At 39.8% G+C, this 25,330-nt stretch overlaps 1 protein-coding gene across 9 annotated transcripts in view; it reads left to right on the top strand.

Moving 5' to 3' along the window:
- DLC1 (DLC1 Rho GTPase activating protein) overlaps window positions 1-25,330 on the top strand; it is a 456,845-nt gene that overhangs the window by 99,430 nt on the left and 332,085 nt on the right. For all 9 annotated transcript variants that reach the window (XR_007514914.1, XR_007514915.1, XR_007514916.1 and 6 more), the window contains one exon: window positions 14,270-14,419. Coding sequence is in view for 6 of the 9 variants with exons in the window: in XM_049866099.1 (XP_049722056.1) it covers window positions 14,270-14,419 (150 nt within the window). In the remaining 3 variants the exon portion in view is untranslated. The remainder of the gene's footprint in view (window positions 1-14,269; window positions 14,420-25,330) is intronic.

The raw sequence follows: 25,330 nt of genomic DNA, 5'->3' as shown, positions 1-25,330 counted from the left end.
GGCCTCTCCTAAGCCTTAGTTGTCGTCTCTCAAGTCCGCGCTCTAGCTTTATATTCTCTGATCCTCATTAAGAAGATAGCAGAGAGTGGGAACATAGGCAAAGAGACTAAGAAAGAGTTTCATTCAAATGTAGAATGGGTTTCAAAAGATTTGGTCTGAACTATAAAGAGAAGGCACTAATTAAAATGTAGAAGTAAATATTCAGATAACAAAAATATTGGTAATTAATTACTACTGCAATTGTTCCTAATACCACTAATAAAAACCTTTTGCATCTGAACGTTGTTATTGTTGGGTGCTGTTGAGCTGGTTCTTACTCATAGCGAACCTGTGTACAACAGAACAAAACACTGCCTGATCCTGCGCCATCCTCACAATCATTATGTTTGAGCCCATTGTTGCAGCCACTGTGTCAGTCCATCTCATTGAGGGTCTTCCTCTTTTCTGCTGATCCTTTACTTTACCAGGCATGATGTTCTTGTCCAGGGACTGGTCCCTCCTGATAACTGTCCAAAGTACATGAAACGAAGTCTCACCATCCTTGCTTCTAAGGAGCATTCTGGCCATATTTCTTCCAAGACAGATTTGTTTGTTCTTTTGGCAGTCCATGGTACAGTCAATATTCTTTGCCAACATCATAATTCAAAGGTGTCAGTTCTTCTCTATGTAATTTAGAAAATGATATTGAGGCTCAGAAAATTTATTTCTTGAATGTCTACTGCTTTCTCTCTTTTATATTAGATGTTTATGTACATAATAGCTGCAATTTCTTTCTGAAAAAAATTGACAGTTATTTAACAGACAAATATGTGAAATATTAAACATGGACAGGCATTCAATTCTTATGCCATCAGATTGGTCCCTCCTTAAAAAAGGATCCATACTTTCTAGGATTTTTTTGGGGGAGGTGGAGAGTTGGGTTTTTCTTTATATACATTAAACTACCATCAATTTGCCCATGGTAATGTGACATATTTTTGCTCTGACAAAGTATAATAATGATATTGAGCCAATACTTCAAAAACTTCTGCAAAATTCAACAGTTTCATTTGCCAGGAGGGCTTTGTAGTGTCCCACTCCACCTTCTGCCCAAAACACAGCCCCTCGGCCTGCAGGGATTTCATTAAATGAGAGTCGTCCAATGGAGAGAGCCAACCAACTTTCCCACTTTCCATTAACCTAAAATATCAGACTGCTGTCACCAGTATCATTCGCACTGTTGTTTGTTTTCTAAGTTTTCCTCTCTGTCTAAATAAAAACACTCAGTCCTGTGAATTCAGATGTGCCATTCTCTTGACCCGCCACACGGCTCCATCAATATTGATTTGAAACAAACCCTCTAGGGTTGTCTGTGTTCCTGGCAATGTTTCAATGCTAACATGTGGTTAATTTTTTAGAAGGATTTTTCTTTCCCTTCCTGTGTTCAAGAGGAGCCATGAAGTTTGTGGGAAACAGCAGCTCAACTCACGCATCTGTGGTGCTTACATATTTCCCTTGGGGACAGCAGTGTTCTTCCCCTGACCCTCCTAGTGCACATGGTGTTCTAGGAACACAGAAGGAGAAGCAGATCCTAAATACTCAGAGGGCTTCTAAAACAATGTTTCCAGAGATATGATATGTGAGAAAATTCATAGAATTCTCAGGATTCACTCTCCCCTTCCCCCCAAATTTAGCAATGAATGTGCGTTATCGTATCTACAGTCATTTATGTCCCGTGTGCATTAGTGCGTTGTGTTACTAAATGTCGAGGTTGTTACAAATACTCATTCAAAGTATGTCAGTTGTATGAAATTACTAATTTCTGACCAAGAGCACAGGATATCTTAAGGCAAATAATGGACGTCTGATTTCTTCTTCTTTCTTTTTTTTTTTTTACTATTATTAATTTTTTTTCCAGGAGGACAATGAGTTGTTTTGTCTTGTTTTAATTTAATTTCCAAACAAAATTTGTGAGAACAGTCTGCCAGAAGAGAATCCCTGTGTTTTTATTTTCAATAGCATAAGGAAATATCCCCTTAAAATTCTGTTGAAACGGAATAAAGACATTTCTTGAGATTATTTAATTTACGTCCTATTTTTATAGCCATAGTAAAATTCACATTTGGATTATATTTTGCTGACCAAATAACAGAATCTTGAAAATAATGAGATCATAATTCTTATTTCCCCCTTGGATGGACTTTTGAAGTTGGCAGTGGATCAATGCTTTTAATCCACAAGGAGACATTTAGAATAAAAATATTTAGTCCTTCCTTTAACTTGCCCTCAGTAGAAGAACATGCACTTTGAATTATTTTATCAATAATGGTGATAACCTATTAAAAAAAGCAAACTTATTGCTGTTGAGTTGAATCTGACTCATAGGATGCTATAGGACAGAGTAAAACTGTCCCATAGGGCTTCCAAGGAGCAAATGGTGGATTCCAACTGCCGACTTAACCACTGTGCCACCGAGGCTCCAGATAATACTGGTGATAACAGTTCTGCTAAAAAATCTAAGCTTTCTCATGTATTTGACCTTTCATTCATGAATATTTTAATTAAACTTGAACAGAATTTTATCAAATTGAATAACGCACACACCAAAACAGAACCAACAAATAAGGGCAGATATTTTGACTCAAGGGAGCCCCTGGGTGGAACAAATGGTTAAGGACTTGACAGCTAGCTGAAAGGTTGGCAGTTCGCACGCCCCCCCCCCCCAGAGACTCCTCAGAAGACAGGCCTGGCAACCTGTTTCTGAAAGGTCACAGCCTTGAAAACCCTATGGAACTCAGTTCTACTCTGCACATGTGGGGTTGCCATGAGTTGAAATTGAGTCAACAGCAACTAACAACAATAACATTATGTCTCAAGGAACGCAGTCCAGATCTGACCCTGTGAGGCAGTAGGTGATGGAGAGAGAAAAGAAAATTATATCTTCTATATAATTTGACAAAAATCCCTTTGTTTTTCTCATAAAAATATCATAACTAAGATCTGGAAAAGGGGAGTTGGTGGATGAAGAGAAAAGTACGAGAATGCCTTCATGGTAAGCTTAGGGGACAGGAGAAACCTATGCAATTCCGTTCAGTTCAGCATCTCCTTGGGATGTGTAGTATGTGTCTCTCATTGTGCCTTGTACAAGAACTCAGCCGTGTCTAGAGTCTGGGACCACATCTGAACTCAACCAGAATTTCAGCCCTACTTTTTGAGCATGTCTTAAGTCCTGTTATGTTCCCAACACACCGTACTTTCCATACCTTCCATCTTTCCCAGTCTTACTCAGTTTTCAAGCCTCAGTTTAATTCTTGTCCTCTCTGAAGCTGTCTTCATATCATCCAGTCAGAATCTATTTTTCTTTGCTTTAATTACACTTTGTCTAAGGACTAGACTCTTTCCATTTTGCTTTGGTTGGTTGGTTGCATGTCAGTCTACCAGATAAAGTATAAGCTCCTTAAAAAAACAGAGGATTCTTAAATCTCTTGTATACAACACCGTGTTGTCAACCTAATAGTTTCTCAATAAATATGGGAAAAGTTTAGTCACAGCCCCTGCCCCGAAAAAAGGACTAAAGAAAGTCACATGAGCCAAATTTCCTTCAAGATTAACTTAAACATTCAAAAAGAAGCAATGTACAATGGCCAAAACACTCATTTGTCAACACATATTCTAATCAGTGCGTCTGAAAAATTGTCGTCAATTAAAAAAAAAAAGGAAAAGTTCCCATGTTAGCTGTTTATCTTTCTGTAGAAACTTTGACTTTTTGAGGTTGCTAGATATTATGTAGATGCTTATTATTGGGACTTAGTACATAAGTCATTGTTAATTAATCAAAAAATATGTCTTGAATCTCCTGTATGTGTTCACTCAGCTGGTTAATTTAGAGGTTGCCCAGTGAAGGTGTGCAATGTTCCAGAGTAAATTCTAACCCTTCCTCCAGCCTCCCTGTCCCATAGCCAAAACCTACAAAGCCAACTCTTTCTTGATATTGCTAATATTAATTTTTTCCCCTTGGTAAAAGGAGAAGGGTGTGCCCCATACACAATCTCTAGAATTCTCTTCAGCTCTAAAGTTCCATTACCTACTTTTCTTTGATAATTTCGCCATGAAAATAATAGAATTTATCACGAAGGACTATTCCATCTACCCTGAGTTTCTAAGAATGATATCATATTGTCTGAATGCTATCTTATGAAAACACAAAAATTTACTTTTATTCATTGGTTCAACCCTTATTAAATATACATTTTCTAAAAAAAAAAAAAAAACATAGTATTTTAAGAAAACCTGAATCCCAAGACTCATTTTAAAATGCTTTTTCATGTTGTCCTTAAGCCCTCTAACTTAAAAACCTTTTCAATCATATTTTTATTTATGCATATCTCTCCTGATACAATTGATGGCCAAAGAATTACTAGTAATTATAGGAAGTATATATATTTTTCATATGATATATATATTATATATATATATACATACCTCATTCCAGACAACTCCAAAGAAGAATCATATATTATTACATTTGAACATTTGAATTAAATGAATTAAAAATCATAGAAGTTTATGGGTCCCTTTCATGGGCCCATAGTATATGTTATATATACTTTATCTATCTATCTAATCTATCTATCTATCTATCTATCTATCTATCTATCTATCTATCTATCTATCTATCTATCTATCTATCTATCTATCTGTCTGTCTGTCTATCTGTCTATCTATCATCTATCTATCTATCTATCTATCTATCTATCTATCTATCTATCTATCTATCTATCTATCTATCTAATCTATCTATCTATCTATCTATCTATCTAAACCCTGGTGGCATAATGGTTAAGAGGTATGGCTGCTAACCAAAAGGTTGGCAGTTTGAATCCACCAGGCACTCCTTGGAAACTCTATGGGGCAGTTCTACTTTGTCCTATAGTGTCTCTATGAGTCGAAATCGACTCAATAGCAACAGGTTTTGGGGTGTGTGTGTGTGTGTGTGTGTATGTGTATATATATATAGCTATCTGCCTTCCGTAAACATTTCAGTCAAGATAACCTTATGTGTCGGTTCTACTCTGTCACTTGGGATCACTATAAGTCAAAATTGACTCGATACCACCTAACAGTAACAACAATATATCTTGCTATATGTAGCGAGAGAGAGAGAGAATTTTCTCTTCAGTATGCTATAGTGCTGGAGAAATTCCCCAGGCAGAAATTTGGGTTAAGAGTTATTTCCATATTGAGAAAGAAGAAGGCATTGTTTGGTTTCCTTATTCCAAGAGAAAGGCAAATAAACAGGTCTTAATGATCTTAGGGAATTGGAGGATGAGTAACCTCAACATTTTGGAAGAAAAAGGCTATTTTTCAAATGTCCCATTCCCTAAGAAATATTATACCACAAAGAAGTTTTTGAGTTTTGACTAAGTCCTGTAAGGATGCAAACAATGAACCACTCTACTGCCCACATATTTTCTAATCACTGCATCGGAAAAGTCATCTTCAATTAAAAAGAAAAAAGGAAAACTCCCATATTAGCTGTTTACGCTGTCTTTCTGTAGAAACTTTGACTTTTCAAGATTGCTAGATATTATCTAGATGCTTATTCGTATTAAAGATTGAGACTTAGTAAATAATTCCTTGTTATTTATCAAAAAATATTTCTTGAATCATATGGATTCACAGTCAGTGCCATGTTTGAGCTCATTGTTGCAGCCACCGTATCGATCCATCTTGTTGAGGTTCTTCCTCTTTTTCACTGACCTTCTACTTTACCAAGCATGATGTCCGTCACCAGGGACTGGCCCCTCCTGACAACATGTCCAAAGTAAGTGAGATGAAGTCTTGCCACCCTCGATTCTAAGGAGCAATCTGGCTGTACTTCTTCCAAGACAGACTTGTTTGTTCTTTCGGCAGTCCATGGTATATTCAATATTCTTCACCAACACCATAATTCATATATGTCAGTTCTTCTTGTGATTTTCCTTATTCATTGTCCAGCTTTCAGATGCATGTGAGGCAATTGAAAATACCATGGCTTGGTGTACCTTAGTCCTCAAAGTGACATCTTTGCTTTTTAACACTTTAAAGAGGTCTTTTGCAGCAGATTTACCCAATGCAATGTGTCATTTGATTTCTTGACTGCTGTTTCCATGGCTGTTGGTTGTGGATCCAAGTGCAATGAAATCCTTGACAACTTCAATCTTTTCTCTATTTATCATGATATTGCTTATTGGTCCATTTGTGAGGACTTTTATCTTCTTGAGATTGAGGTGTAATCCATACTGAAGGCTGTGGTCTTTGATAAAATACAAGGCGCCCAGTTACATCTGAATTTCCAATAAACAATGAAAAATATCTGAGTATAAGCATCCATTATTTCCTGATTATTTGAAATTCATATGTAACAGGGCATCCTATATTTCTATTTGTTAAATCTGGCAATCCTAGTTGCCAATGAGGGATCATGGCATATTTGTGGGCACAGTATTTTCCAAAGGAATGTAGAGTTTATTAATCATTACCTAAGATTGCATAGAAATTTTTCTTTTTTTGTGATTTGGTATTTCAATATGTATTAGAAAAATACCAGGTTATCATTTTTATATCATATACCAATTATATATAAAAAAATCAAGGTTTTTTTTTTAAGTGTAAGCAGATAAGTCCAATTAAAGAAAAATATTAAGGAAGTTATAATGGTGGCGCTCAGGGTGGATGACATTTCAGAAACACTGGGCAGGATCAGGGAGAGTGATGAGAGTTGAAACTAGAAAAATAGGCAAAAGCCAGGTCAGTACAGGACCTTTTTTTTTTTTTTTTTAATTAAGTAGTATATTATTATGAAAAAGAAATGAATTTTCACTTACGTTTTCTTCATTAGCATACCTAAGGAAAGTCATCATAATCTGAACTGCTTTAGGAATGTCAGCGCTGAATAGATGTTTCTCTTCTGTTTTCAGATAAAGCCCTGTCTCTTTTATAAACGGAGTCCAAGCAAAGTGTACTGATAATTGTGGGGGGGAAAAGAAAAAATCTTCAAGAATTTGCAAATATTACCTAGGCATGGTGACACGGAACAAATGATAAACTCAGAAAGGCTGACCTTGTGTCTATAGTGATCTTAAGGCATAAAAAAAAAAAAAAATAAGCGACCCTAAATGCCGATCTCCAACTTTGGCGCTCACCATGAAGATCCATCTTAGAATGTTTACCAAATGATTTAAGTGGAAATTGTGTCCCAGCTCCCAAAACGGTCCTTTTAAGCCAGTGGAGGAAGCCATCCAAGATTTCCCTGGAAGAGAGGGGAATCACCGCCCACACAATTCTCTCCCCGGTTCACACCTGCCACTTCTGAGCGTTTCGTAGGACCAGCTGCATAAATGTCCTTTCGAACTATTTAGGAAACTGCGTGGGCTACTTAGAAAAGTTCCAACTAAGAAATGCTCTATTTGAAACCTGGTTGGAGTTTAAAAATCTATCAAAGGAGAGACCTGTGTTCTTCACCATGAAAGGAGATAATTAGAGAGCAAGCATAAACACTTCAAGCCACAATCGTTAGCTAATGATTATATTTCAGTTAAAAGATTCCTTGTAGTAACTTTAAACAAGGATATTATTCATCACTCTCCACCATCTAATATTGTAATATTATTGGCACGTTATTATTAAACACAACATACAAAGAATTTGGGATTGAACAGAATATATCCGGCAAATAGGAGATAGTTTTTTTTTTGCCCCCATCTATTAGTCTACATAAGACTTATATTGAAAGGCAGCAGAATAAAAACTAAGGCTGACTTATTTAACTTGCCTAAAAATTCTGTCATAGAATAATTACATTATCTTTAGCTTCTGACAGTCAATTCAGATGAAAATCTTCTCTGCTTTTGAAGGGATGAAAAAAAGATTTAATAACTTTTTGGTTCTTTAAACAGGATATTATTTTAAGAAAGAAAAGTCCAGAATGAGGAATTTATTGTCGAATGAAATGTATAACACTAATGTGAGATTTCGTACTAGTCCAGCTGGCTGCAGATCAAATAATTCAGAATGAAGTTGAGCCAACTTGTTTGCTAAAAGGTCCCTTTCTTTTATGGTTAAGCAAGGAGTATTACCATCCCAGAATAGTCAGTAACATGCATACGGAACTGAAGACAGTGTCGGGGCCAGAACCTTGGATTAAGAATCAGGAAGTCTTAGTTCTATTCTTGGCCCAGTCTTTCATTCACTGTCTATGTGATGGCACAACTCATTGACAAGCAGAGTATTCAGGCCACTCTATATTTGCTGAGCCAAACATCCACCCTTTGGAATCATCCGGGTATTATACTGAATTTTCTTGTTCTCTTGCAAACACTTGGCGTTAGGAAAACAGAGCCTGTGTGTCTCTTGGGAGGTACCCTTTTCTTTGTATTTCATATTTGCCCAGTCTGTAATATACCCAGTAACTTTCACCTTCCTCCCCAGCACTTTGTGTTTTTGCTGTGTTTTGGGCTGTTCAATTTATAGCATTTGGAGAAAGGGGACGATTGGGATTGTCTTCCCCAAATGGAAGAAAAGAAGGGTAGTGGAACTTCCTGTTGTTTCAGCTTCACCAATTCAAAGGCTTCCTGGAGAGAATGATTCTCTGGAAACCCTGTTGATCTTCCCCAGATGCCATCACGATCAAAGTGACTTCTCCTCCGCCTAGGGCCTACAGAGCTCTGGGAGTAAACAAGGAGCATCTCTCAGACTTCCTGATGACCTCCATGTGGCTTGTCCCTGTTAGGTTTTTGACAACAAATCAAATTGGAAAAAAAAAAGTGACCCTCCTAATTTGTCTGAGTATCTACTGACCTAGATACCGTGCCTCTAGAGATAGCACCGGAAATTTCCTCCACGTAAGCTACATACATTATCTACGCTTTGACAACAGCTGGCTGCGGTCTCAGGACAAATGCATGTTTCTGGGCTTAGCACTACCCAGGCACATACTGGGAAAAAACCCAAAACCCGTTGCCGTGGAGTCGATTTCGACTCATAACGACCCTATAGGACAGAGTAGAACTGCCCCATAGGGTTTCCAAGGAGTGGCTGGTGGATTCAAACTGCTGATCTTTTGGTTAGCAGCCGAATACTTAACCACTGCGCCACCAGGGTTCCTAGATTGGGAAAAGGAGACATGTATTCATTGCACCATTGACTCCAGTTCTGCTCACAGTCGACTAAATGCTTTTCTCCTCATTAAAAAAGCAGATGGTGGCTACCACAAGAAGAATAGTCTGCTCGTGTTCTGAACAAGCATTTCTTTCTTAGGCTGTATGGAAGAGGAGATACAGAACAGGGGGAAGTATTTGCCCACTTTGCCCTGCATCAGCGAACAAGTACAGTCGTAGTAAATGTTGGGCACCGACCTTCAGTTGGGTCATTAACAGAATTGTGTCATATCTGAGAAAAACAAACAGGATTAGTGAAGATTTGAAAACATGCCATATGAGAAATAATTAAAGGAACTAAGGATGATTCACCTAGAAAAGGAAGAAAATAGGCACAACATAGTTCTTTAAGTATTTGAAAGGCTGTTCCTTGGAATCTATACCACTTATGCTGTGTAGTGCTGGAGGGAGGAACTGGAAGGTAGAGGAAGGCAGAATCTGACTCCAGAACATTTCTAAAAAATTTAGCTATGCAAATAAGGAATGGAATGCTTCTAGGGAACAGTACATAAAACATTTAAAAAAAAAAAAAAGCCAAACCCTTTGCCAACGCTGTAGGACAGAGTAGAACTGCCCCAGAGGGTTTCCAAGGAGCACCCAGTGGATTCGAACTGCCAGTGTTTTGGTTAGCAGCTGAGTTCTTAACCACAGTGCCACCAGGGCTTCAATTTTTTTTTCTTTTAATTTAATACCCACTTGTGCCATAAGTGGGTATTAAATTGTAAAATTTGTCCAGGGAAAGAAAGGAAAATGGAGTAGTGGAAAGCGGCCACAACAGGGTCGCTAGTCCATCTAGAACTCTAATCTGGGCTTTTCCAGTGGAGGAGCAACCTGGACTTAACAACTTCTCAGGGTTCTGTTTCCTCCTCTGCAAAGTCAGGGCACTGGACATGATAACCACAGTCCTGGGTTTCTGTATTTCCAAATTCTTGGATGTTGAATGGGGTATCCAAGAGATAGAGTACATAACTTAAAGAAACGCATTTTGACTTAAGTAAAAATATAAATATAAAAAAACTTAATTATAATAGATTTTAAGGAATCTTACAGACATAAATTACATAATGGATAGCACAAGGAAGACAGATAAAGGAGCAACTATTAGGAAAAAAAAAAAAGAATCCTCCAGAAGAGCACTCAATTTAAATCAACAATTTTTATTGGACTTTACCCAGGCAAAAACAACAACAAACCCATCACTGCTGAGCCAGTTCTGACTCATAGTGACCCTGTAGGACAGAGTAGAACTGCCCCATAAGGTTTCCAAGGAGCGGCTGGTGGATTCGAACTGCCGATCTTTTGGTTAGCAGCCATAGCTCTTAGCCACTGCACCACCAGGGCTCTTTACCCAGGCAACAAGAGTAAGAAAAATAAATTAAATGCATTACTTCAATAAATAAATGCATTATTTCAACGTGTTATCATATTGAGTGACCATAATTGCAACTGCTGGTATAATTTTCTGTGTTTCTACTCCAGTCAAACTGTAAGAACTACTCTTCATCCTCCTGGGGGACTCCCAGTCGCGCTAGAGTCTTGGCACAGAACAACTGGTACTGAGGGGAAGATGGGAAGAGGAGAATGTAGCCTCCTGGCCTTGATTTAAATGGGTCAGTTTACTGAAATACCAAGGAGTTCGCTAATAGGTAGCTTCACTTGTTAAGGAGCTCCTCATGGCTAAGTCCAGAGCCAGCATAAAGTAAGTCTCCAGGGTAGAAGGTCAACCTAGCCAAAACCTGCAAATGCGCTGCTCTGTTTTCAAGTATGAGCAATTTGCTGGACTTGAGCCAGGGACATATGGAAGGTTAGAACTTTGTGGAATATTAATACCTGGTCTTTAAAAGCAACGACAATAATATTTACCTAAAGTATTAGATTTGTAGTCACCCTGTTTTGTGAGATTTTATGCCTCTTTTTTTTTTTTTTTTTGTATGATTGCGGTCTATGTACTTGACACTTTAGGTTTCAGGTAATAGGTGAATAAGTACGTGTCCATGAGGCAAAGGGAGAAGAAATAAGCTTCTTTCTCTAAAGGAATATTGTACAGCAAGGCTGCGTGGTTTGATTCCTTTTGGCAGATCTTTGGAAATAGGTTGGTCCTCAGCCCACGAATCTGAAAATGCTCTTAAAACGTAAGCTCAGCGTCCAGTTAATTGAAAAGACGAATTGCTTTGGAGACTTCTGCAGTATACCCTCAGGATATCCGAAGCGTAGACTGCTTTATCCAACATTAATTTAGTAGCTGGAAACATAGCAACATATATTTTCTAAGGCTTTAGGGAGGTGTTACTCCACTGGTTGCTATTGATTTCATTATTATTATTCCTTAAAGCTCATTGTGTATCCAGTGCAGCACTTGACTCTCTGCCTGCCAGGTGGAAAACCCATAATCCTGGAGGATGCTATAACTGAGAAATTAAAGACAACCTCACAAAACTATACGCAAATGTAGAGGTACAAAGGATGTCACCTTGCCAAGCACACTGGTTAAAAAGGAAGGAAATCATGACCAAACACATTGGAGGAGTCATTAAAGGATTTTGAGTCTTCTATTCAATCAGATTTTTTTATTTTTTTAATATTTAGAAGGAAATTAAAGCAAATAATCTCTAATATTTCAAGGACCCTTTTTTAAGTTATTTGAAGTTATGGAGACCCTGGAGGAGCAGTGGTTAAGATCTGTGGCTGCTAACGAAAAAGTCGGCAGTTTGAATCCACTGGGCGCTCCTTGGAAACCATATGGGGCAGTTCTGTTCTGTCCTATAGGGTTGCTATGAGTTGGAATTGACTTGGCAGCAATGGGTTTGGGTTTTTGTGTTTTATCATTAGTAATATGTACTACATACAATGTTGCAGGGCATAATTTGATGATGTTATCATTCTCAGATGTAATATATCCAACCCCCAAAGACAAAGACTGGATTTATAAAGATACTGATAATAAAAGGCGATAATAATGAAAACTTAAAAAAAAATAATCAGGCATTAGACTTACATCAGAACCGATTTACAACAGAATAGTCATCAGGATGGAACCCTGTCTTAAATCAGGGACTACCTGTGTAGTAAGGTTCAGGTCTGTTTGTTTGCAATATCATGGCGTCTATTAAGTGTGTAGTGCAGCCCTGATGACACAGTGGTTAAGAGCCCTGCTGCTAACCAAAAAGTCAGCAGTTTGAATCCACCAGCCCCTCCTTGGAAACCCTGTGGGGCGTTCTCCTCTGTTCTACAGGGTAGCGAGGAGTTGGAATCGACTCAAGGGCAATGGATTTGGCTTTGGTTTACTAAGCACAACAGAATTTTCTGATAACAAAAGTTCTGTAGTTCTCCAAGTCTGTCAGTCTCACTAAATATTTTAGACAACAGGGACCATGGAAGGAAGTAGGAGTACTAATGACTGCACCCTATTGAGAAGGAATTAACATATCTCAACAGTTATTATTTTATTCTCAAAATTGATCTTTGTGGAGATAGGATAAGCTCTTTTAACTTGACTAATTGGGTGAGTGAAACGTAAGTTTGGCTTATTCAAATAAGTTATCAAGTGTTAGTTTAATTGATTTGTTGACCAACTTAATCTAATAAACCAATTATTTTGACATTGGAAAGATAATGCCATCGTGAGATTAACAATCTGCTCTAGCCGTTTAAGATATACAGACACCTACACAATTAGATGAATCGGGCATTACCCTAGATCCTGTTTTTTGGAGGCTTCTCCAAATGGTGACTGGGAAATTTAGAGGAATAAAAGGAAATACCAAAAACAAGATGAAAGGCCCAGTTCAGGCAGCCAGTACATTCATCCTATTACTAACGCCACGCACACAGCGAAGCCCCAAGCCTATTACCCTCGTATTGACCCTCCTCAGGCTCCCCTTTGGGGCCTGCCACTGCTAGTCCTTTTAAAACTGATTGCACCCAAATAAATATCTCAAACAGGTGGGAGGATGGAGCAAAAGCCACAAATGATGATTAGCCTTGAAAGGGCTGGCCCTGATTCCATTACATCCCTGAACGGACTTTGCTTCTAATGTACCTACCTAACTGTGGCTCACGTGGTTCTTTCTTTTCTTTTTTCCAATCTGATAAGCTGACAGCTTGCACAACACAGGGAATTCGGACAATTTCTAATACTAATTAACATCATTTGAACAAGCAAGAATAATAAATACTCAAGCCCAAATAACTCTATACAAGCAAAAATGGAGTCCCTGAGTGTTGCAAATGGTTAATGCACTAAGTTGCTAACCAAAAGGTTGGAGGTTCAACTGCTCTGAGAGGCACCTTGGAAGAAAGTCCTGGCAATCTGAGTCTAAAAAATCATCGGAAACCCTACAGAGCACAGTTCTGCTCTGACACACATGAAGTCAATGTGAGTCAGAATCGACTTGACAATAACTGGTACTATAAGCAAAAGTATACCCATATAATATGTCTATATTACAGAGAATTCAAAATAAGCAATCAGTATCATTTAAGAAAATGTATATTGCTGTATACATTTTTTTTTTCAAACGTGGGTGGAGAAAAAGATGCTTGAAAGGAAATATCAGCAATGACATGCCTCGAAGGAGCAGTAAGCAAACGGACCCATGGGAGGAAAACTGGCCCCTGGACAAAGTGAAAACCGGCCTTGTTCCATCCTTTGCCCATTTTTTACCATATTCATAAATATTCTTCCAAAAATGCTCTCTCATACACACCCTTAAATTCCTAACCTAAAACAATTATTAGTATTAACTCTAAAGAATTGTCCCATATTCTGAAAAAAAGAGGATTAATATATAATTTTTCCCCAAAATAATGAATTGGAAAGTACTATCTACTCATTAGTGCAATGCTTCTTTCTCCTTACACTTGGCTTTAGAAGATACATACTTAATATTCGTGTAAAACGTTTTCCTGGCAATAGGTCAGCGTCTTCTCAATGAAGAGCCCATTGATGATACAGAATAGAACTTCCTTCCCGCCTTAAATAGAAGACTGCCTACTATTCAGGGTCTTTTTCGTCCCATTGAAGAACAGGGAACTTTTTATTTTTTCCAAGAAACGGCCTTTCAGATTCAGTAACAACATGTTCTATTTTTCAGGAAGCCAGAGAAGATAGAGATCGGGCGCGGCTGGACTCCATGGTGCTGCTGATAATGAAGCTGGACCAACTGGATCAGGACATCGAGAACGCGCTCAGCACCAGCTCGTCTTCATCCAACACGCCGACGAACCCGCGGCGGCACGTGCCCGTGAGTGTCCCACCTCCCATTCCCTCCACAGGAATACTCCTTAGGTCATATGGTCCCACTTGAAAAGGAAAGATCTTTGATGGCAGCATCTGCCAGGATGTGACCTTGATCATTTCCTATAAAGATCATTCAAATCTCTGCGTCGTGCAAGGAGTCCATAGACGTGCGTGATTCTAAAGAAAACACTTATCATTATTTAGACAGGAAGAAGGGTCATCTAGGAAGTCCTTCCCGTTGAACAAATCCTCTTTGCCGTAGTTGTTCTAATTGTCAGTCTTCTGATGCGATACAAACCTCATTAGTGAGTACTGTGTCTATCTTATTTAGTATTTTATTCCCAACGTCTCGTAAATTTAATTCGCACTTGTAAGTGAAACAAAAAGCATTTGCTATCAGTCGATTTCAACTCATGGTGATCCCACGCGTGGCAGAGTAGGACTGTGCTCCTAAGGGTTTTCAGTGGCTGATTTTGTCAGAAGTAGATCACTAGGCCTTTCTTCTGCAGTTCCACTGGGTGGACTCCGATCAACAACCTTTTGGCCCCGTTAACCCTCCATACTCTACACTGCATGTAGAAGATATTTAGTAAATATTTGTTGCATAGATGGATGTATGGACAGTCGGATGGATTGATGAGTGCTAACCAGCATACTACAAGAAAGAATATAGATGACATAAACTTGAGAATGCTCTAAAATTCACTAGGTGAAATACAATGAGTAGGACAGCAATGAGAAAGGAGGCCCCCCCCCGAAATTCTTAGGCTCAAAATAAAATTTGGAAAAATGCAGCTTCCAGGAACAACTATACACTTTACATGTTTAATGTTATTTTCATATTAATTGGCTTAGTTTGCACAGATCTAGCAAATGTGATAGTTGAGTTTATTAATAATTACCATAAGCCCCAAATCCCTTTCAAGTCATCTATTATTGGTGTTAATAAGTTATCTATAACTTGTGTCGGAAACCCAGGTGGCATAGTGGTTAAGAGCTACGGCTGCTAACCAAAAGGTCAGCAGTTCAAATCCACCAGGCGCTCTTTGGAAACCCTATGGGGCAGCTCTACTCTGTCCTGTAGGGTCTCTATGAGTCGGAATTGACTTGACAGCAACAGGTTTGGTTTTTTTGGTTTTATTACTTGTGTTATTCATTAACAAACACATTAAGTCAAGAATATATGCGTTTACCTAAGATCAAAGAGGTGGAAAATCATTTATATATGTATATATGATTTGAGCATCTACTGAAATAGAACTCCCATTTTAAATTCTTCGATTAGTATAGTTCCACCATTGATTTGTGAAGTTATTAAAGATATATTCGGACTGTGGGGCAGAATATTTCAAAGTAAACAAAGATAATAAAATGAGAGCTAACACTTACTATATGTAAGGTACTATCTTACGTGCTCTGCGTATGTTAACCCAGTTGTTCTTCACGACAGTTTTCAGATCTGTGAAAAGCTTAGAGAGTATACGTTAGTAATCTCACATGCTGCAAAGCCGTGTCATTTTAGCTGCTATACCATCCTTGTCCAGGTGGTTGTGGTGGGAATGTGATAGCCTGAACAACAACAAAAAGTTAACTAAAAATGGATACATAGGAAATTAAATACTTCAACCTAGAAATCCAGTAGCAATGGAATTGTCTTCAAAACCTTCTGAATAATTTTTTACCCTTTCAGAGTTCATCTCAAATATTCCCCAAAGTCTTCTCCTTCAGCTTTACTAGACAGAATCAGTCACTCCCTCTGTGGTGTCACCATAGCGTCTTAGACATACTGTAGTTTTAGTATGACTATAACTGGCAACCAAATGGAGGAAATGCAGTCAAAGTCATCTCCTGAAGACCAACATGAAGCAATAGTTTCAGTTTCTTTACATGTGGAGGGTATATATAAAAAAAAACCTCAAACCAAACCTGTTGACATCGAGTCAATTCCTGCTCACACCAACGCTGCAGGAAAGAGTAGAAGTGCCTCATAGGGTTTCCAAGGAGCTGCTGATGGATTCAAACTGCTGACCTTTTGGTTAGCAGCCGAGCTGTTAGCCACTGCGCCACCAGGGCTCCATGGAGGATGTAGAGAAGCTTCATATTCATTTTTGACAATATTTTTAAAGCCAGGAATACCCATATTTATCAGTAGAAGGTACTTAGTACTTCTTTGCCTTTGATTTTGTTGTCGTTATTGTTAGGAACCATCCAGTCGGTTCCAACTCATAGCGACCCTATGCACAACAGAACGAAACACTGCCTGATCCTGTGCCATGCTCACAGTCATTGTTACGCTTGAGCCCATTGTTGCAGCCACTTTGTCAATCCATCCTATTGAAGGTCTTCCTCTTTTCTGCTTACCCTGTACATTACCAAGTACAATGTCCTTCTCCAGAAACTGATCCCTCCTGATAACATGTCCAAAGTGTATAAGACGAAGTCTCACCATCCTTGCTTCTAAGGAGCGTGCTGATTGTACTTCTTTCAAGACAGATTTGTTCATTCTTTTGGCAGTCCATGGTATATTCAATATTCTTTGCCAAGACCACAATTTAAAGGGGCCAACTCTTCTTCTGTCTTCCTTATTCATTGTCCAGCTTTCACATGCATATGATGTGATTGAAAATGCCATGGCTTGGATCAGGTGCACCTTAGTCTTTAAGGTGACATTTTTGCTTTTCAACACTTTAAAGAGGTCCTTTGCAGCAGATTTACCCAATGCAATGCATCTTTTGATTTCTTGACTGCTGCTTTCATGGGTATTGATTGTGGATCCAAGTAAAATGAAATCCGTGACAACCTCAAATCTCCTCTCTCTTTATCATGATGTTGCTTATTGGTCGAGTTGTGAGGATTTTTGTTTTCTTCATGTTGAGGTGTAATCCATACTGAAAGCTGTGGTCTTTAGTTTAGGCCTGGGATTTCCTCCTCCTTAAAAGTTTACTGTGAATTGTTAGTATCTCTTTATCTTTTTAATCTCTCTCCTTCTCCATCTCCTTGCCACTTTCCTCAATCCTGTATCTAGGAGAAAAGACAGCCCAGATTTCTGCTGAATACAACTCCATGGTGTTGTCTTTGTCTTAGACAGCAAGATGACCCTTAGCTGCTAGGCCTGGATGTTTGTTAAACGGTGAAGGTGAAACAAAACAGGAATTAAGATGGGGCATGATTTTAGGATTTAACTACATCTACATCTACTAACCAGTAACAGACAAGTTGCCGTGGAACTGATTCCTACTATGGCGACTCCAGGTATGTCAGAGTGGAACTGTGCTCCCTAAGGTTTTCGAATTGTTAGTATCTCTTTATCTTTTTAATCTCTCTCCTTCTCCATCTCCTTGCCACTTTCCTCAATCCTGTATCTAGGAGAAAAGACAGCCCAGATTTCTGCTGAATACAACTCCATGGTGTTGTCTTTGTCTTAGACAGCAAGATGACCCTTAGCTGCTAGGCCTGGATGTTTGTTAAACGGTGAAGGTGAAACAAAACAGGAATTAAGATGGGGCATGATTTTAGGATTTAACTACATCTACATCTACTAACCAGTAACAGACAAGTTGCCGTGGAACTGATTCCTACTATGGCGACTCCAGGTATGTCAGAGTGGAACTGTGCTCCCTAAGGTTTTCGGTGGCTGAGTTTTTGGAAGTAGATCGTCAGGCCTTTCTCCTGGGGCACCTCTGGTTGAACTGGAACCTCCAACCATTCAGTTAGCAGGCGAGTGTGTTAACCCTTTGCACCACACAGGGACTCCCCACATCTTCTACCTCCATTTAAATTGTAAAGCTGGATTCTATATTACACATACTCACTCATGCAGCATTGCTGAACAATTGTCATTCTGTAAGTAAAGATCTGTTTCTAAGGCCCTCAGTTCAATATATCGTTGGAATGGGCAAAATAATACATGGAAAAGTTATAGAGGTTGGAGTCTGACATGCCAGGGTTCAAATCCCAGCTCTATAACTAATGATTTTCTAGCTAATTATTTTTTGGAAGGAATAAATGAAAAAAAAATATGTAGAATGCATTGCATAGATCTGGCATGGAGCACATATTTAAACCAAAAAAAAAAAAAAAACAACCAACCAAACTCTTTGCCATTGAGTCATACCAACTCATAGCAACCCCATAGGACACAGTAGAACAGTCCCGTAGGTTTCCAAGGAGCGACTGGTGGATTGGAACTGCCAACCCTTTGGTTAGCAGCCAAGCTCTTAACCACTGCACCACCAGGGCTCTGAGTATATATTTAGTAATTATTAATTCCTGTTTCTTTCCCCTCTCTCCCATACCTGGTGTACTCACTCACACCACGAAGTGGACTGAAGATCAATAAGACATATGCTTCAGCCCTCAAAAGTTCTTTTTGATCTTTTTGTTTTTCTAGGTCTTCTCTTACTCTTTACTTCTGTCCCTTGGTACACAGAAGTTAATTTTAACATTCTCACAAAATCAGTTTTTCCACAGGCTCTTTCCATGCCTTTTGATACTCGTGCCATGGGACGAGGGGATTATTATGGTATAATTATGGCCTTGATCAGCCACCAAGGAGCACTGTCCCAAGTTCAGAAGAAAACCTCCCGGTGTCTCACCCTCACTCTCTGCGGGAAATTTGCAGTTTATCAGAAATGAAACAGTGATCCTGCTTGGAGATAACTTAGGAGAAAATGTGACAATGAACTGTAAATAGAATAAAGAGTATAAGGAATAATGGCGAAGCAGTGGTGATTCAGCAGTAGAATTCTCCTCTTCCAGGTGGGAGACCCGGGTTCAATTCCTGCCCAGTGCACCTCATGCACAGCCGCCACCCGCCTGTCAGTGGAGGGTCACGTTTTGCTATGATGCTGAACAGGTTTCAGGGGACCTTCCAGACTAAGAAAGACAATGAAGAAAGATCTGGCCATCTAGTTCTGAAAATTAGGCAGTAAAAACCCTGTGGATCACAATAGTCCTATCCTCAACCAATCATAGGGATGATGCAGGACCCAGGAACTTTTTTTTTCTGTTATGCATGGGGTTGCTATGAGTCACTGGCCACTTGACAGCAGCTAACAACAATAATATGAAGGCTTAAGTCATTAAGAAGGGCTTTAAGAGTCAAGCTTTAGCCTCCTCTTCACCTACTGTTCATTCCTTGATTTAATTCTTTGCTATTGAAGCATCATTTCTCCATAGCCTTCCTAGTGCACTCACCATCTCCTATCTGACAAGTTCAGTAGTAATTCCTCAGTCTTTGGCTGTAGCATTTAATGCTGTTGACCGTCTTCTGCTTCTTGACTTATCACTCCCTCAGTGTCTTAGTTATCTAGTGCTGCTATAACAGAAATACCAGAAGTGGATAGCTTTAGCAAACAGAAATTTATTTTTTCACTGTCTAGGAGGCTAGAAGTCCAAATTTAGGGTGCCAGCTCCAGGGGGAGGCTTTCTCTCTCTGTCAGCTCTGGAGGAAAGTCCTTGTCATCAATCTTACCTGGGTCTAGGAGTTTCCCTGCACAGGGACCCTGAGTCCAAGGGACACACTCTGCTCTTGGCACAACTTTCTTGGTGATATGAAGTCCCCCTTTCTCTCTGTTCACTTCTCTCTTTTATATCTCAAAAGAGATTGACTCAAGATACAGCCTAATCTTGTAGATTGAGTTCTGCCTCATTAAGTTAACTGCCTTTAATCATTCCTCCTTAATATCATGGAAGTTAGGATTTACAACACGTAGGAAAATCACATCAGATGACAAAATGGTGGACAATCACACAAAACTGGAAATCATCGCTTAGCTGAGTTGACATTCGTTTTTAGGGAACACCATTCAATCCATCACACTTGACTTCTGGAGCACCTCCTGGCTAGTATCTTATTAATTCTATGTCCTCATATCTCACTTCTTTGTGATCTACTCCCATCATACTCCCATCAGAATTGTTCTTCTGAAATGTTAAGTCTGATCATGTCACTTTTTGCTCAGCATTCACCAGTGGCTCTCCATCACCTTGTTGACCCCCTTCTTTGCATAGCATGTAAGCCCTCCATGTACTGGTTCCTGCAAAGGAAACCCAGCACATCTCCCATCGTGAGCACACAGCCCCGTAGATCCACTGCTGCAAACCAATAGCAGTTGCATAAATGCAATATGTTGTCTCACAACACACACTTTGAACAAGGGTCTGCCCTTGTGCCTTTCTCCCATTCAGCCTGCAGGAAAACTCAGAACCTAAAGCAAGTGTCTTCTTGAAAAGGATTAGCCCATCGGAGCTCATCACCCCTTCCTTTGTGCCACAATTGTACTGTGTACACACCTCTACTATAGCACACACCACACCAGTCTCCTTACCACAGTGGGGTCTCATCTGGGATCCTTATCTTCCCATCGCCTGGGACAGTGGAAGGCGTATGGCATCAGTGACCAGTGAAGCCTTGTAGGAAGACAGTGTCAAGGGTGATTACAGAAGGGGACGGTGAGTTGCAGAGAGATTATTATGCAGCAATTGTAATGATGATTCGGAGCTTGTTAACCACTTAGTTTGGGTTTGGGAGCAGTGAAAAAGAAAAGGAAGGAATTGATGTGAAGGATCCTGAGAGAAGCATGTGTGTGAGTGAACAGAGGAAAGAAAATAAAATACTAATCTTGATTTAAAAAAAAAAAACAGGTTTATGCTAACATACACATTCATGACCCTGTTTCCATTGCTTATTTACTTGTGTTTTGGGTCCCCAGCAAAATAGCGTGGTGATTACATTGGGAGGTTGGACTCTAGGGTCGGGCAGATCTGAGCTTTAATGCCAGCCCTGCCACAGAGTGTGACTTTGGTCGAGTTACTTACCTTAAACCTTGGCTTCATCATCTACCAAGTGATGAGAATAATACCTTCCACATGGGGTTAGTGAGCATTGAGCAGTAATGGCCGTCAAGCACTGCCTGAAAAAGATAAAAAAACAGTGGTACTTTTTTTAAGGTATTATTTCAGCTCAGAAGCATGCAAGAAAATGCAAGATCAACTTGTCAGTCACCTAGTCAAGCCAAAAATAAAAAGAAAAAGTTTTTTCTTCTAGCCATAAATAGGAAGGCAAAATTAATGCAAAGGATTTCTGACATACGTAAATGTCAAACATAAATGGCTTACAAATTACCTGCTGTTTATGACTATCCATTGGTGTTTACAAATTACTTGATATTTATGGTTGTTTGATGTTGATTCATTTGAAATTTTAATAAGTCATATTTTTCTTAAGATAAAATATTGTCTATCTTTTCCACCCCTCCAAAAAAAAAAAAAAAATACGTGCTGCTTATTTGAAATCACTAAGGATGTGATAAATTTGGTTAGAGTTACGTATTTTACACACACAGACATATAAACTATTTTCTATACTTAAGATCATTATGTATGTCAGTTGTCCCCTTCCAATTGGAGATTCAGTTCCAACATTACTGGTGATTTATAATTTTATAGCAGAAACTATTAAACCACTTCTATTTTGAGCACAAAGGAAGGAGAGAAATTAACATTAGTTAATCCAGTTGTTCTTTCATAAAACAGTATTTAGTGAGCATCTTCTATGTACTAGACACTCTTCTAGGTACTGGGGACATAGAAGTGAACAAGACAAGTGAAATTCCTGCTCCTGTGAAACACAGATTTTAATAGAGGAAGACAGACAAGGATTAGAAAGCGATTAATAGATACAGACAGATAGGCAGATAGGTAGGTAGATAGATGGATGAAGGATGGTTGGATGATAGGTGGATATAAGTAATGGTAGATAAACAAGGTAATAAGTTTGTAAAATAGAGCATGAAGATGCTGTAGAGTTTGAAGGATAGAAATTACTTTAGCTTGAAATGTCAATAGATGTTTCTCTAACCCCATTTACCCATTGCCTTCAAGTCAATTCTGAATCATAGGAACCCCATAGGACAGAGTGGAACTGCCCCATGGCATTTCCAAGTCTGTAATCTTTAAGGAAGCAATTGCTGCATCTTTCTCCCATGGAACAGCTGGGGGGTTCCAACCGTTGACCTTACAGTTAGTAGCGAGCTGAGACCTGAATGACAAGAAAGGGTCAGCAAAAGGAGATTCTGGGGCAAAGCTTTGTGTTTCAGAGCTGAAAAACATCCAGTATGGCTGAAGCATACTGAGAAACAAGCCAATTAGAACATAAGGTTAGAGAGTCGGGGAGCAGGGCATATATAAGGTTAGAGAGTCAGGGTGCAGGGCATATATAAGGTTAGAGAGTCAGGGTGTAGGGTGTGTATAAGGTTAGAGAGTCAGGGTGCAAGGCATGTATAAGGTTAGAGAGTCAGGGTGCAGGGCATATATAAGGTTAGAGAGTCAGGGTGTAGGGCGTGTATAAGGTTAGAGAGTCAGGGTGCAAGGCATGTATAAGGTTAGAGAGTCAGGGTGCAAGGCATGTATAAGGTTAGAGAGTCAGGGTGCAGGGCATATATAAAGTTAGAGAGTCAGGGTGCAGGGCATATATAAAGTTAGAGAGTCAGGGTGTAGGGTGTATATAAGGTTAGAGAGTCAGGGTGCAGGGCATGTATAAGTTTAGAGAGTCAGGGTGCAGGGCATATATAAGGTTAGAGAGTCAGGGTGTAGGGTGTGTATAAGGTTAGAGAGTCAGGGTGCAAGGCATGTATAAGGTTAGAGAGTCAGGGTGCAGGGCATATATAAGGTTAGAGAGTCAGGGTGCAGGGTGTGTATAAGGTTAGACAGTCAGGGTGTAGGGTGTGTATAAGGTTAGAGAGTCAAGGTGCAGGGCGTGTATAAGGTTAGAGAGTCAGGGTGTAGGGTGTGTATAAGGTTAGAGAGTCAGGGTGCAGGGCATGTATAAGGTTAGAGAGCCGGGGTGCAGGGCATGTATATGGTTAGAGAGTCAGGGTGCGGGGCATATATAAGGTTAGAGAGTCAGGGTGTAGGCTGTGTATAAGGTTAGAGAGTCAGGTGCAGGGCATGTATAAGGTTAGAGAGTCAGGGTGCAGGGCATATATAAGGTTAGAGAGTCAGGGTGTAGGGTGTGTATAAGGTTAGAGAGTCAGGGTGCAAGGCATGTATAAGGTTAGAGAGTCAGGGTGCAGGGCATATATAAGGTTAGAGAGTCAGGGTGTAGGGCGTGTATAAGGTTAGAGAGTCAGGGTGCAAGGCATGTATAAGGTTAGAGAGTCAGGGTGCAAGGCATGTATAAGGTTAGAGAGTCAGGGTGCAGGGCATATATAAAGTTAGAGAGTCAGGGTGCAGGGCATATATAAAGTTAGAGAGTCAGGGTGTAGGGTGTATATAAGGTTAGAGAGTCAGGGTGCAGGGCATGTATAAGTTTAGAGAGTCAGGGTGCAGGGCATATATAAGGTTAGAGAGTCAGGGTGTAGGGTGTGTATAAGGTTAGAGAGTCAGGGTGCAAGGCATGTATAAGGTTAGAGAGTTAGGGTGCAGGGCATATATAAGGTTAGAGAGTCAGGGTGCAGGGTGTGTATAAGGTTAGACAGTCAGGGTGTAGGGTGTGTATAAGGTTAGAGAGTCAAGGTGCAGGGCGTGTATAAGGTTAGAGAGTCAGGGTGTAGGGTGTGTATAAGGTTAGAGAGTCAGGGTGCAGGGCATGTATAAGGTTAGAGAGCCGGGGTGCAGGGCATGTATACGGTTAGAGAGTCAGGGTGCAGGGCATATATAAGGTTAGAGAGTCAGGGTATAGGGTGTGTATAAGGTTAGAGAGTCAGGGTGCAGGGTGTGTATACGGTTAGAGAGTCAGGGTGCAAGGTGTGTATAAGGTTAGAGGTTCAGGGTGCAGGGCATGTATAAGGTTAGAGAGTCAGGGTGCAGGGCATGTATAAGGTTAGAGAGCCGGGGTGCAGGGCATATGACTTTTGACCATAGGGGCCATGGTAAAAAGTTCACCATGTAGAAAGGATAGACATAGAACTATCTGAGCCATAATGGTCTCAGGTTAGAATGGCAGTGAGTGATCTTAGCCTTTGCTCCCTCCCCTCTGCTCTCCTCACTCCAACCCTCAGTGCTCACAGGCCACATGCAGCACAAAGAGCATTTGATAAATTAGATGCACAGCCTTGGAAAGGTTGCATTCACTCAGCAGATGCTCCGTGGCCACATACTGCGTACCAAGAACACATAGTAATCGTAATGATAACAATATTTATAATAATGACTAGCATTTATCAAAAATTACTACGTGCCAATTACCTGCACTTTGTGTACAGTTGTCGTTGTTAGGTGCCGTCAAGTCAGTTCTGGCCCAGAGTAGAACTGCCCAGAAGAGTTTTCTGGGTTGTGATCTTTAAGAAAGTAGACTGCTGGGTCTTTCTCCTCTGGAGCCATTGGGTGAGTTCAAACCACCAACCTTTTGATTAGCAGCCAAGTGCTTAACCATCTGTGAGACCAGGGCTCCTTTCACATATAATAGCTCACTGACTCCCCATGAAACTCTGTGAGAGCATACTATTATTATACCCATTTTCAAATGAGGAAATCAAATCACACATGACAGAGAATAATCCCTGCCTTCCACAGCTGATGGCCAATGCGGTGATGTCACCATGGAGGTCTAATAGCAGAGAAGAGAGCGAGGTGAGGAGAAATGAGACCTGTCTTCTCACTGGGCACCGTCAGTGTCCCTGTGAGGAAGTCTAGGTAGCACTGTGTTGCCTGAGGGTGTGAAGTGAGTTGCTCACAGTCACACAGGAATGAATCAAATGGGGTCGATGGGCTGTGTTTTGACTCTTACTCCAGTCCCCTAGCTGGCTACACTACTGCCCTTTCCAATGCATAAGAAGCTGGTAAATTACCAAGATGGTATGTTACTATCAAGTTGTTTTATTTTAAAAGAGGAGCCTCTGAAGAGTAGCAATTTCATTGCATAAAAATGCATAATTATGGCAGGCACGTTGGTGTCAATTGTCAGCCACTGTTT

The sequence above is a fragment of the Elephas maximus genome, chromosome 22 (genome assembly GCF_024166365.1).
Source record: "Elephas maximus indicus isolate mEleMax1 chromosome 22, mEleMax1 primary haplotype, whole genome shotgun sequence".
Lineage (NCBI taxonomy): Eukaryota > Metazoa > Chordata > Mammalia > Proboscidea > Elephantidae > Elephas > Elephas maximus.
Note: the sequence above shows the minus strand (reverse complement) of the source record. Positions and strands in the feature narration are given on the sequence as shown.